The sequence below is a fragment of the Engraulis encrasicolus genome, chromosome 23 (assembly GCF_034702125.1).
Source record: "Engraulis encrasicolus isolate BLACKSEA-1 chromosome 23, IST_EnEncr_1.0, whole genome shotgun sequence".
NCBI lineage: Eukaryota > Metazoa > Chordata > Actinopteri > Clupeiformes > Engraulidae > Engraulis > Engraulis encrasicolus.
The window spans coordinates 41,796,428-41,811,239 of record NC_085879.1 but is presented as its reverse complement, the minus strand read 5'-3'; the positions used below and the strand labels follow the sequence as shown (position 1 = coordinate 41,811,239).

General features: G+C 42.0%; 1 protein-coding gene across 1 annotated transcript in view; it reads left to right on the top strand.

Moving 5' to 3' along the window:
- Nucleotides 1-838: 838 nt before the first annotated feature.
- The window catches only part of slc2a9l2 (solute carrier family 2 member 9, like 2), a 258,700-nt gene continuing 244,726 nt past the window's right edge, over nucleotides 839-14,812 (top strand). The window contains exons 1-2 of the mRNA XM_063190267.1: nucleotides 839-942; nucleotides 13,462-13,529. Of these exons, the coding sequence (XP_063046337.1) occupies nucleotides 13,479-13,529 (51 nt within the window). The 5' untranslated portion in view covers nucleotides 839-942; nucleotides 13,462-13,478. The remainder of the gene's footprint in view (nucleotides 943-13,461; nucleotides 13,530-14,812) is intronic.

Genomic DNA, 14,812 nt, shown 5'->3' with positions numbered 1-14,812 from the left:
ATGAGACCAAGGCTAATGGGTGGTTGCATACTACTTGACCTCATCATCAGTGGTTCTGACCATCGCCCTTTGACCCAAACAGGTGAATACAAGTCAAGTCAAGTTGGTTTTATTGTCAATTTCTTTACATGCACTGGTCATACAAATAATTGAAATTATGTTTCTTACTTTCCCATGCAGACATAGACATAGACTTACGATGTGGACATAGACAATTTGACAAAGGCCGTAGGCTACACGTACATTACACCTAGAGTACCTATACAATACCTTACAGACACCCCTATAAAGTGCAGACTGGGCAACAGCAGACATACACAGAACATGTATCAAGAAGAGGTATCGTTGTGCATTTTCAGCTATGTCCTATTGTGACGATTTGTACACTGACTACGAAGGTAGAGGTATTCTCTCCAAAACAATATTGATCTTAACCTAAGTTACACCCTGGAGAAGCCATTTAGGGTTTGTGCACTGATTAACACATATCTCGGTATCTATGGGTAGTGGGGTGTGCATATGAGTAGGGTTTCAATAAAGAGTGTGTACTGTAGTAGCCTGTGTGTGCATGCACCAGAGAGAGAGGGAGACAGAGAGAGAGAGGGAAATAGAGTGCATGTTTTGTGTGTGTGTGTGTGTGGCAAAGAGAAGAGAAGAGAGAGAGAGAGAGAGAGAGTGTGCGTGTGCGTGTGCGTGTGTGTGTGTGTGTGTGTGTGTGTGTGTGTGTGTGTGTGTATGCGTGTGCGTGATTGTGTGTGCGTGTGCGTGCTAGGGGGGTGGGGGTATCCACGTGTCTCTCTGGCTCAGCCTTACTGTTCATAGTTGCGACACTTTATTGTGTTAATCATTCATCGTAGCAGCATTTGAAACTCATGAAAGGACTGTGTCTCTCTCCAGTCCACTTCCTGAACTGTCACTTGAACGTGAAGGATCTCAGTTCGGGTAAGTGACAACAACAGATAGCTACCCCTTGTTGAGCTTCTCTCTCTCTCTCTCTCTTTCCCTCTCTCTTCTCTCTCTCTCTCTCTCTCTCTCTCTGCTCGTACTGTATACATTTTTACTTTAGGTCACTTACAGTACTGTATAGTAGTCCAGCATGGAAAGCTCTTAAGCCTCCAGAAGGAATGTGTCTAATCCTTTCTGAGCAGACGTTAATTAGCAATTTAGGAACAGTTATAGTAATGCAGCAGACTGCCTGGCCTCTTGCTTCTGGTACCAATTTCTGTGTCTATGGGTGGCCATGGCTTTGGTAAGAGTGGGCGATATGACTATATTACACCGTGAGTCGTGAAATCGAGTACAAGATTGTCTTGAATCTGCCAAAGTGGAGAAATTGTATAGATCGTCTTGCAGTGAGGATGTGTTTACTATCAGTATCAGAGTGATGTTTACTTAGTGTTGTTGTCTTCACTTTTGTACTTAACATTATTGCATTCCAATTGTGCACTTTATGAGAGTGTCATCAGTGTGTTTACATTTTATTAATTGCAAATTACAATTTGCAAGTACTGGTAGGCTATATGAAATCCCTGTTTTTTTTTTTTTTTTGGTTGTTTATATTTTTTTCCGATGGAAGATTGTGACAAAAGAATGGAAATCGAGACTTTATCTTAAAAAAAAAAAACATATGTCATTTGTGCCAAATTACCATATTGCCCACCCGTAGGCTGTAGCTGAATAGTGTGTCTTTGGTAGCCTGATTATCATCGACTTTCAAATCTCTTCGAGACTTGGTCTGACCAAGAGCATAACAATTAACAATTCCCAAACAGCATTTCCCAAATGGCCTCCCTTGGTTTGCTAATGATTGTTTGCTTCCCAACAAAGTGGGAGGAGTTCCCGTATTTGCGGGAACTCAGAAAGTAGTTGCATTGACTCTTGACCTGACTGGTAGCAACGCTGAAGCTGCAGCGTCACCAGGAGGGCACGACCTGGCTATGTCTTTGGGTATTTCTTGAACAACAGCTCATCTGCACCCTAGTGTTCACCACCACAAGCCCTGACTTCACCTTTTAGATGCTCTTAATTAATTAATTAATTAATTAATTAACTACTTATTGCCCTAACAATAAGATAATGATTGATGCACTGTTAGATTCCAGCTATTCCACTCAAAACTTCCCAGTGCACTGTGTAATATTTTCAGTATAGTTAATTTCCAGAATTCATGCTGCCCATTCACAAATGTTAACTTTTCCATCAATACTTACCACCACATATTCATTATGACTGGGAAAATTGCATTTTTCAAACATGAAAAGGGGGATCTTCTCCATGGTCCGCCATTTTGAATTTCCAGAAAAAGACGTTTTAATTTTAACGTTTAGACTTTATTAGTGACAAGACAGTTTGAGAGTGACTCAGGAAATGTTCGGGAGAGTGCGACGGGGAAGGGTCGGCAAGGAACCCAGGCCGGAATTGAACCCGGGTTGGCCGTGTAGCAGACGAGTGGCCTACCGTTAAGCCACTGTAGGGCTGAAGTAGACATTTGTAGCTGCAAAACTTACTTTACTTTGGTCATAGTAAATATTAGTTTATTATTTAGTACTGTAGCTGAAAAAGATCAAATTTGGCAATAGGCTGCTCCGTTTCAATGAGCAGCACAGTTGCAATACCTTCTCTGGCCATCATCCTACACAGTGCACCTTTAAATACCATGATATTAAACATTATAGAAATATAGTACTATGTGTTAGCTGGAATCGTGTGATCTTTTTAAAGTCTTGCTCTAGGCCTGTTTCTGCGGTTATTTCACCCCCATCAGCAGATACGTGCTTCTCATGATGATGCTGCGTAGTAGTGGACAAAAGTGCATTTCTCGAAAGAGAAGATGTTAGCCTGTTAGCAACTTGGGTAGTTGCCAATGGGAAAATGTACTGCAAACATCAAAGTAGCTAATGTAGTTAGCAACTATGGTTTGGAGAAATGCACCCCAGGTTTGAGGTTTCTCAGTGTTCTTGTGGTAAGGACATACCTAACTGGTTGCAGGTGGTGGTGGAAAAGTTCCACTGAAGATATTAAGGGAAACCGGTTCAGTTAGTTAATTCATAGTGAGATCTGTGCTCCCTTTTTTTCTCATTGTTTTGATACAGGTGACAGGGTGTTGATGCGTGGCATGGGCCTAAACGTCTTGTCCGTTCCAGTGAATAAGTTTGTGCTTGACTGTAAATTGTTTCGGGGGAGGTGACTATGGGAGTCTGTCTGTCTATCTATCTATCTATCTATCTATCTATCTATCTATCTATCTATCTATCTATCTATCTATCTATCTATCTATCTATCTATCTATCTATCTATCTATCTATCTATCTATCTATCTATCTATCTATCTATCATGCACCCACAAGGGACCGCCACTGTTACCTGTGTTATGTACCAAGCCCAGTCTGACAGGGAATTAAAGCCGAGTCATGCCGCATGCGGGTGACGTGGGGGTTTCTTTGTCTCCACCAGTCACCATTGGGACACTGATCTCCAGACTGAGAGTGTGGCTGGCTGGGTGATTCCCTGTTTATCTAGGGGGCAGCAGGGGGCTGCTTCTCTGTTTCCTTTCAGGTGCAGCTGATTGGATGGGTGTGTGTATCCAGCCCTTGTCCGTTGCAGTCATCCTGATGTTTACTTGCTGTCAGTTGTCTGGTTCTTGGCCCATATTCTAACGACGTCCATTGGCTATTCATCATGTAGGCCTTGACACATCTCCTTTTGACCTTTGATATGGTCAGTGTGGGGACATGTCAGTGTGGGGGTAGTAGCAGTATTTAACACAAGATCACCAAGTTTTTACTTCATGCAAACTTAAAATACATAAAAGGATATAAATTATGAGTTTAATCACATATGGCTACTTTACACACTTAAAATATATATATTTGTATTATGACAAAAAAGGGAGTCCAAGGCACCTTTTTTGTGAAGATATTGTTTTTTCCCCAACACCAAAGAGCACCTTCAAGATTTTTTCTCAACAATTCCCTGAGCACTTTGGATTTTCTCTTCACTTGATAGATATTTTTATTACTTCCAAACAAACGCACAGTAGTTTTAAACATCCTGGGAGAGACACACAGACTTAAACAAGCAGACAGGTACTCACATCCTCAAACACACAGAGCTCTGGACAAACACTCAAGCACACAGACACATAGAGAAGAATTCAAGCTCTCTTCTCTCACACACTCTGAAACTAATGCATTACATTTCCCTTTTAAGACCCTTTTATACTCCTTAACCCAATACAAAGCATACAAAGTATTCTTCTAAACTACTTTGGCTATAGATTCTGCTTGCATATTCAGTGAAATGATTTGCTACCTACATATTTTCTTTACTTAATATTAATATTTCTTGACTTAATATTAAGCCATTAAATTGATTTCAATGCTAAGTTATGACCCATATATACACAGTAAGCTTGCAGTTTGGTCCGTTTCTGGAACTGAGACTGTACAGTGTGCACAGACCTGCTCAACAGTGCTTATAGACGGTGGGCTAGATTTTGTAGCTCCTTTAGAAAACGAGTTTCGTTCTCACTCTCGAGTGGCAACTTGATTTTTCTCATATAACCTCCTGACAATATGTAAAGCAATATTCTGGCTGTTGCCACGCTGAAAAGTTGCACGTTGATATTAAAAATAACGAAAATAAAAAAGACTGGGGATGACGTCAATGGGAAGTCTCCGCCCATCAAAGTTGAAAAGGGAATATTTGTCCGCATATCGGGCTTTTTTCATAGGCAGATAATTCACTTAATCGTTGAAATAACGTTGCCATTTAATTCCTGACCATTTTGCTGTTACTGGAAAAAATAACACAGCTTGCATTTCTTTACTGACACGTCGTTTTTTGGCAAATTGATCTACCCCCGTCACCTCATTGCTCCATTGCTTTGAAGGAACAGACCGGTCCTCTTTTTGACATTTATCTCTCGTTGCCTAATGATGGTCAGACAACCGAACACTAACAGCAAAAAAGAGCACTTCTGAAAGTTTGAGAGAATTTTTTTTTTTTGCATGTACACAACAAGTGAGGCCACTTACCCCCCAACTTGTAACGTTTTGCCATGAAATCTGACGGTTCCGGGTAGCATGCACGCGCTAGCTGTATTCTGCCTCGTTGACTTTGTATTGGCGTGACGTCACTCGGTCGGCTATTTTTCGTTGTCATTTTTATAAATCAATGTGCAAGTTTGGAGGATGGCAACAGCCAAAATATTGATTAATGGGTTGTCAGGGGGTTATATAAGCAAAAATAAAGTTGCCACTCGTTAACACCAACGAACTGACAAGATATGAGACTGGGCCCACCACCTATTATCAAAGTGTAGTTCAGGTAGTCCTATCACTCCTCAAGTGGACAGTGAGGAGATTTCTACCAATGTAGTCAGCAAAACATGTCTCACTGTTTTCTTTCTCTACAATAAAACAGGCCCGTCATTTAGAAACAATATGTCTGACACACATTTCCCTGCCAGCAATATGATGCATGCGGTACCCTAACGTCAAGGTTTTCCCTACTTGTGACTCGCGTGTTGTAAATGAAATACTTTCACCTCAGTTATTTACAATAGAGTACAAACACAGTTCAACACGTCCAACAAAACAAACACAATGCTGCGCACGTGCATTTGTTTATGGGCCAGGTAATGTTAAGCTGTTATATGGGGTAATAAAGTGTGATTGTTTGACAGAGGCCAGAGTTCTTATACACAACCTTGAGGTAGGTCTGAAGGCAAAATAAAAGACATTTCAGACGCGCTCATCTCCCAAGTGTAATGTTAGGCTGTGCCCATGGCAGAATCAGGCGAAGCCATCACAACATCATAATCGGCACGAAACACACATGGCGTACACTAAGTGACACTAGGCAACACTGTATGTAAAAAGTCCCAAGCACGTGTTTACAAACAGACTGTGTCTCGTATGCAACTATGCAATAAATAACAAAGAGGACAGAAAATGACAGACTCAGTTCCTGTTGGCAGTAGAACTCTCTATGGCCCTTGCTATTCAATCACCAACCTTCCCTTAGAAAACAGCTCTGGTGGTCTGTGGTATGAACATGTTAAAGAAATAATAGTTGTTCAGCTGACAGTGTGTTTCCCTAGAGGACTCTTAACCCCCCAATTGCTGCTGTCATGTTCGTGTTCAGCATTAAAAACGCTCAGTTGCGGCATGTCAGTGGTCTCTGTACAGTAATGGTTCTGTCTGCAATTTGGGCGCAGGGCCAGGGCGACATTTGGCCCAGTGCTGGCCCTCCTCTGGGGCAGCGTTTGACAGCGTTTGAATCCTGCTTCTTGCCAATTTATGGTCTGCTCTATTCGCATGTCAGGCAGGCTACTTATGACAGGCATGGCATTGAGACATGACATTGTGCATGGCTTTCCTTTCTCTCTCTCTCCATCTTGCTGAAGTGTGCTAGTGCTAGCTCTCTCTCTCTCTCACCCTCGTCTCTGTCATTGTATAAATTATTCTGTCAGACGAACGAAATTGTGTTGTAAATTGTGGTGTCTCGCCTTGTCAGCTGTCTGACATTATAATAATGGTATAATAATGTTTGCCAAGATTATCATGGGTTTGCAGACTGCCAGCTCAGAAGAGCTTGTCTACAAGTTGTACATACACTCAGGACAGGGCCGCTGACAGCTTTGACTGGGCCTGTGAAAAAGTGATCTGACAGTGTGTCCCCCCCAGCCCCGCTCCATATAATGTAATGACTACCGAAGTCTGCCCCACCCCTGTCCCCACCCCAGTGCCCGGGACAACTGATCCCTTTGTCCCCCACTAGGCTTCCGTGTGTATGCTTACAGCGAACTGCAAGGCAAATCCAACAGAGCCATTCAAGGCAAGCTACACTCTGAGCATCCAAGCAAAATCCCTGCTAAGGTCACTGCCCTAATGGGAATGAGTGGAAAGTTGAATGACGTAATTACTGTAATGCGTGGGGTTTGAAAATGCTGAGCTAGCAATCCTCGGTCTTTGACTCAGAATGAACTTAGACAAACACATGACGGAACGCTTAAAATATCCAAATGAGCTGACATTTATGCAACTGGACTTCTTTTAAAGATGTTGGACCTTTTGCACAATTTTATGCATACACTTTTTGAGCAGAAGAGCATTTCCGTTTTTGACTGGATGAAGGTGAAGCAGGAATTCTGTAGGCTGTCAAAAGTATAAGGAGAAGAAAAGTAAAATATCCATCCAGTTTCCATCCATTACATTACATTACATCACATTATATTGCGTTACATTTCACTTAGCTGACGCTTTTATCCAAACTGATTTACAGTGATTTTAAGTACAGGGTATTGGTTACATTCTGTGCAGCAGTGTGGGGTTAATTGCCTTCCTCAAGGGCACTTCAGCAATGGAGTGAGATACAGTAGGGAGTGGAAGGATGTCCGCTGTCTTACAATCAGCTGATACTGTGTTGTTTGGATAGCTTCCAGCAGTTTTTTTGCTTTCTTTTAAAGGGTCACTGTTAAGTTTACAGTGTAAACAACAATATCTGCCTCATTTGTGATAGGGGAATAAGTAGTGTACCAATTCTGTAATAATATGAATTTAGCTGTCTGCTTTTGATACCTCTGGTAGTGTGGCAGTGGTTTTCAACCTTGGGGTCGGGACCCCATATGGGGTTGTCTGGAGTTCACATGGGGTCACCTGAATTGTCTAGGTGTGTAAAAAGAATACTGATTCATACTGAAATATCTCTAATTAATATACCATTAATTATGTAATTAATATTCTCATTGAAATGCCACATACAATCTTATATCTTTTCAGAGGTATAGTATCAACAGGTTTAAAAAAACTACAAGTTTGCTCAGTCTTTTGTTTGTTGTTCACGTAAAAATATGTGTATATGGGGTCCCCGGATATTTTGGATGTCAAAATGTGGTCCCGGGCCAAAAAATGTTGGCAAACACTGCTGTTGCGTCTGCAGATTCTCATTCATTTAGCTGATTATTATCGATGAAACCTCAGTTGTTTGCAAGTGGACTTTTCTGTTTGAACTTGAGGTCGTTAAACCTTTTACTCGAAAGGCTTTCTTTCCCTCCTGACCTTAGACTTAGATAAGCAACCGGGATCTTTTGACCCCATGACCTGGAGGCATAACAATCTTCACAGGCAGCTTGGTGTGTCAACATTTGTGAGAAAGTGATCTCTCCCCTTCCATCTTGTGCACTGTTTTTAAAGACTCGAACAAACTAGTGTGGACACTTTTGAACGTTTACATTGCAGTGTACATGTGTGCAGTCTACATTGCAGTGTATTATATGAGCAACAACATCTAGCAAACAAATCATGCACAAAACAATCTGATTTTCTTTTTACACTTTTCACATAGCGCTGGGTGAATGAGAGCACAAAGCAGTATGGGAATTCCTGTGCTATACCTTTCACATGGAGTGAGGCACCCACTCAGTCCCAGGGGTGTAAATAATAATCGAAATGTATCGATCCTACGGCCGATGATTTAATGGAATCGTATCGTATCGTGTGGCTTTGTTAGGTATCAAATATAATCGAATCCCTGCTTTAAGAAATCGATACCGTATCGTAATGGAGGATGTGATTTGCACCCCTACACAGTCCCATGCCACATTTCACTCCCCTTACTGCTGCCTAAATCCCTTGTTCATTTATTTCAGTGAATGCCAAAGGCTGATCAGCCAAAGTGCCCAGCCAATGACTGGTCCAATTACAGAAATAAGTGAAGGGTGTGTCTAAAGGTTGTGTCATTTCATGGCTGGGGATGGTGTGAGAGAGTACTAGGACCTGTTGACCGGAGAAAGCTGCATGGGTTTAGTAAGTGTGTATTTGGAAGAATTGCGTTGCGTTGAGATTATTGATTTAATTCGTTTTTTTTTTTTGGTCTTTTTATCTGTGACATTTTTTTTAAAGATATTTTTTGGTCTTTTACAACTTTATTTGACATAACAGTTTGAGAGGTGGACAGGAAGAGAATGGTGAGAGAGACGGGGAGGGGTCGGCAAAGACCCGGGCTGGGAATTGAACCCAGGTCGGCCGCATGGCAGACGAGTGCCCTACCGGTTGGCCACAGTAGGGCCACTGTGACAGATATTCTTTGTGTTTCTTTTGAGATGTTCTTTGAGTCAAATAGGTAGGTCTGTAATATCAGTAGACGAGTAGGTAGAGCGCTGCTAGTATCCTCAAAAACAGCTGGTGTTCTTGGAGGGTGCAATGCCAAAAAAGGAGGGGAAACAATCCTTGATCCAAGCACTTCAGTTGATTTAAAAAGTCCAAAACAACCTTTATTTAGTGGGCTAATACATTGAAATTCACCAATGCGTATCGTGACCCTGATGAAGGCTGTATGGCCGATACGCGTTGGTGAATGTTAATGTATTAGCCCACTAAATAAAGGTTGTTTTGGACTTTTTAAATCAACTGAAGTGCTTGGATCAAGGATTGTTTCCCCTCCTTTTTTGTAGGTCTGTAATATCCACATTCTTTCAGGGGGCCGTCTGTCAATAACCGGGGCCATGGAGTAGTAGTCCTAACCTTTACGCCCATGACATTGCCCTAGAGCTGCACCACAAGTCTATCAACTCCATGAGAGATTTTTTTTGCTGTGTCATGACATAACCAAACTTTTGTAAATGTGTCTCTTTTTGTTTTGCACAAGACATTTTGAAGTGTATTTGGACGTGTCAGGTGCAGGGTTTTTCTTAGTCGTACATCATTTAAAGGAGCAGACCTCCATTTTTGGATTTTCACATATTTGCACTATTTTCCAGCATTATTCATGAATGTGCATATCATTTTCTTCTCAGTGTTTTCATTAACTGGCAACTATAGCATCAAGCCACAACTGGTCACTGGACAGTATTATATTGCCATTTAACATTCTGCTGAATTTTACATTCATTTCAAATTGTTTTATAAGTACTTTTGATGATGTTTTATTTTGTACCATAGACTTATAATATACCATAGACCGTAATTTGGCAATACTGTTAAACGAGGCAATGCAAACACAGACAAAAATGATATGCACATTCATGAATAATGCTTGGAATACTGCAAATATGTGAAAATCAAAAAACGGTGGTCTGTTCCTTTAAGGGCTCTGCAATGACCAAACTGTTGGTATCTCTTTTGTTCCTCTTCAGTGACGTTTGTTTTGTGGATGTACACATCACGGCCATGTTCATGATAAGCAGATTAGCGGTATCTGTATGTTGACCTATTTTCTTGTTCTTGACACATTTTTATTGTACTGCATCAGAGACAAGACTGAACTATATGTTTGTAGACCTGACCAAAGTGTAAAAAAATGAATCCTCCTTAACCCATGTAGTTATGCAATACTGTCGATTGCCTGTGTAATAACAGATATCAATTTATATGATCAGAGATAGAATGTGTGTATTATGTAATACTGTGCAGAAAGACATGAATACGACCGGAAGCAGCTGTGGTGTAGTGGTTAGGGAGATATGCCTGACCAGATCAGAGGGTTGCAGGTTTGAATCCCACCCTTAAATAAAGAGCAGGACAGACAGCACTCCAAGTTTTGTGGTTTATTGCCCGTCAGACGTTTCGGGGTTAACCTTCTTCAGTGTCGGGCAAACATTTCACCCAGCAGGTGGACACTTGGGGCTTTGATTGTATATATTGTGTCCACCTGCTGGGTGAAATGTTTTCCAGACACTGAAGAAGGTTAACCCCGAAACGTCTGACGGGCAATAAACCACAAAACTTGCAGTGCTGTCTGTCCTGCTCTTTATTTAATTCATATATTCTCGAGGAATGAGCACCCAGTTGTTCTTTTTGTTTGAGTTGAGCGTGTTACACCCCTTAGTTTAATTGAATCCCACCCTTACCATTCTCTTCCTTCCTTCATGGCTGAAGTGCCCTTGAGCAAGGCACCTATCCCCACACTGTTCCAGGCAATGTAACCTATACCCTGTAAATAACTGTAAGGCTAAGTGGAATGGAATGGAATAAAGGAAGAGCTGATGTATAGCACACACTGACCTACCTAGTCTGTAAAGTATACAATACAATACAATACCATACCATACCACACCACACCACACCACACCACACCACACCACACCACACCACACCACACCACACCACACCACACCACACCACACCACACCACACCACACCACACCACACCACACCACACCACACAACACAATACGGGGCTCAGGTGGTAGCTCAGGTGGTAGAGGAGCCGTTCGGCAACCCAAAAGTTGCAGGTTCGAGCCCTGCTCGGCTTGACTCCATCGTTGTGTCCTTGAGCAAGATACTTAACCCCAAGTTGCTCCTGGTGGCAGGGTGGTACCCTGCGTGGCAGCCATGGCCACCGGTGTGTGAATGGGTGAATGTGTGGCATACAATGTAAAGTGCTCGAAGGAGTGGAAAGGCGCTATATAAATGCAGTCCATTTACCAATACAATATGCATTTATATAGCGTAATATCACCACAGTGAAGTTGGCTCAAACTTAAAGCACTTACACATTCTCACATTTACACCTGCTCTGGCGGCTGCCGTATGGCGCCAATTGTCCAGGGTTCATTTGAGAAAGCACGCACGCACGCACGCACGCACGCACGCACGCACGCACGCACGCACGCACGCACGCACACACACACACACACACACCCACACCAGTGGTGTAGTCTACTTTTTTATGGTGGGTATACTGTATATTTGAGCATTTTTTGAAGTGGGTATACTGTATATATTTGTGCTACTCAAAACAATGGATCAATCAATTTTAAGTGGGTATACTGAAATCCCTGAAATGTAGAAGTGGGTATACTCCGTATACCCGCATTCTACGTACACTACACCACTGACCCACACACACACCAGTTCAGTATGTAACAAATGGAATGATGGATTCAAGAGAGAATTTTGCTACTTTTTTTGTTCACATGCCTCTGCGGTCAAAGTGGGGGTATTGCAGATGCAAGAACTTGACACCTGATTATGTCAGCAAATCGTTCAAAGTCAAATGGTGATATCGTATACTGGGAGTAGTGCCAAGTTCTCCTCAGTTTTCAGGAAATAGAAAAATCATTATCTTCACATCAGTCCAGGAATGACTTTCACCCCCTTGCCATTGGGCGCATGATGAGAGTTTAAAAAAAAAAAAAAAGCTGCTTAGTGCTTACAGACAAACCTTTAAAGGGGTATGCCACTATTTTGGGGCTTAATACAGTTAAAATCGTTGGCCAGGGTTTATAAAGGTGGTAAAGTGTCTTATTTTTCATGTGAAGCGTTGTCTTGCTTTAAGACAAGTTAAAAGAGGGAGTGTGTTGCTAAGCTAGTGAAAGTCAATGGATCCGTGTAGCAAGCATGCTACACGGATCCATTGACTTTCACTAGCTTAGCGATACAATAAATACAAATCTCAACCCTCTGAAGTTAAACGATCTACATAATGCACAAAGTTCCATATAGAGTATTTTTGATTTGGTAGAAAGATGTACATCTGATTTTTTGTGGCAACAGTGCAATGTAATGAATGTAATGGTACTTAGGTTCTAAACAAACTGTGAATTTATTGTATATCCCTAGTTGTGCTGATTTGATTGGGACATTTGACAGTTTAAATGTGTATGTTGTTTTAAAATGTGTGCAAAAAGCTGTAAGGCGTGCCGGACTTCTTAATTTCCTTGGTGATCAATACATTTACTCTACTGCTCTATTCTACTACTCTCAGATGAGCCCTGACTTTTATCCTCATGGCCACAAGATGGCACTGTTTTACTTCCCATTGAGTCATCCTGACATGTGTGTTGAGGTGATGTATGATATGATCTAATATTGAAAATGGCCAGGTGAAAAAGTAAAAGTAGAAGTGAAAAGGAAAAAACCCTGCCAAACCTTCTTTCCAACTTCACCGAGTAGCTATATGTGCTTGTTCTCCGCACTTGATTACTTGGGTCAAATGTGTGGGATTTCTTCTCAGGTTTTAATTTTTCTCTCTGATAACAACAAAGTATGCCCACCACATTATTTTTGGTACAATGGAATATCTGGTACAGCTATGATCATTTGCCTGTGTTGTATTCATTGTACACCCATAATTTACTTTCATTACATTGATATTTTTTTTCATGCGTCTAAAAGAGGTCAGACCAAAATTGCTCTCAATTAGGGTTAGCCTACACCCATTTAAACACTGCGATTTTCAATGTCAAGTAAGGATGATATTTATAACTGGATGGATGTCTCATGGAGTCTTATCTACATTCCTTTTTTTGTGTTTTTACAATTGACTTCTACAACCCTCACCCACATGCTCTCTCTTCCCCCTCTGTCTCACTTCCTCTCTCTGTCTCTGTCTCTGTCTCTGTCTCTGTCTCTCTCTCTCTCTCTCTCTCTCTCTCTCTCTCTCTCTCTCTCTCTCTCTCTCTCTCTCTCTCTCTCTCTCTCTCTCTCTCTCTCTCTCTCTCTCTCTCTATCTCAGAATCCTGAAGGTCAGTCATGGGGAAAATTGAAGAGGACAACAGGACAGCTTCTCAGACATCACAAAAGGTGTGTGCGCGTGTGTGTGGGTGCGTGGGTGCATGCATGTGTGTTTGTGTGATAATAATTATAATAGTAATAATAATAATAATAATAATAATAATAATAATTATAATAGTAATTATAACTGTATTTGTATCGCACAATTCATACAAGACATGCAGCTTAACAGTGAGATCAACAACAATGTTGAACCAAAATAATGTAATGAAATAAAAGATAAAAATGAAATGTTTAAAAAGTGTTTAATGCGTATGCATACAGTCTACGCATACAGCATGTTATGCATATGCATAGAGTATATACACTCATGTGACAAGCTATTCATGTCAATGAATATCCCAGGTCACTACGACCTGACCCTGAGGCCAGTGATGAAAGGTGTTGAAGGTGGTTGAAAGTTGAAACAGTGAAAGCTGAAAAGGTCTGGCCATAATCCCGGCTGTAAAACACATGGCCGGTGATTCGGTTGGCTGTTGGCAAGTGCTGTGAATGCATGATTTTAATGTCCGCGTTCGTGATAGCGCATTACGGCCGCGTTCGTGAGGGTGCATTGCTGCACTTCGCCATAACATTGCACGCTGCTTGTTGTCAGCAGTCAGAATGAACTGCCAGGTCACAGCCACTAGTAGCGCGTTCAGGCCGACTGAGAACCGTGCCGGAGCCCGATCCCGCACCCAATTGCGAACTGGGCGTCGTGTTCACGCCACAGATATTAACGTTTGCGAACCGCAAAATACTTATTTTTTCTCTGCGAACCGTGACGACAACGTCAGCAGGCTCATCCGGGTAACAGAGTCACGTGCGGGAAAAGTTCGGAGCCCGGTATGAACATGGACGGTTCGCAGGTAAGCACTTTAGTGCCGAACGTAACTGGTGCTGGCACCGACACCGGCACCGTTCTGGTCGGCCTGAATCCCCTAAAGGAGGTCAGTGTCAGGAACAGCTGAAAAGACTTGACTGTCTTGCATACAGAGAGGTTGGTGGGCTGGCTTCGGTTTCAACTTGATAAGTGGGCCACTTTATCTTCTGCACATGTACAACATGAACATGAAAGGGCAGTCATGGGTAAGTGGTTAGGGCATCAGACTTGTAGCCCAAAGGTTGCTGGTTCGACTCCCAATCTGCCAGGTTGGTGTGGGGAGTAATTAACCAGTGCTCTCCCTCCATCCTTCTCCATGACTGAGGTACCCTGAGCATCGTACAGTCCCGCCGCACTGCTCCCTTGGGGTGCCATCGGGGGCTGTACGGTTGAGGCATAAATGCAATTTTGTTTTTTGCAGTGAGAACTT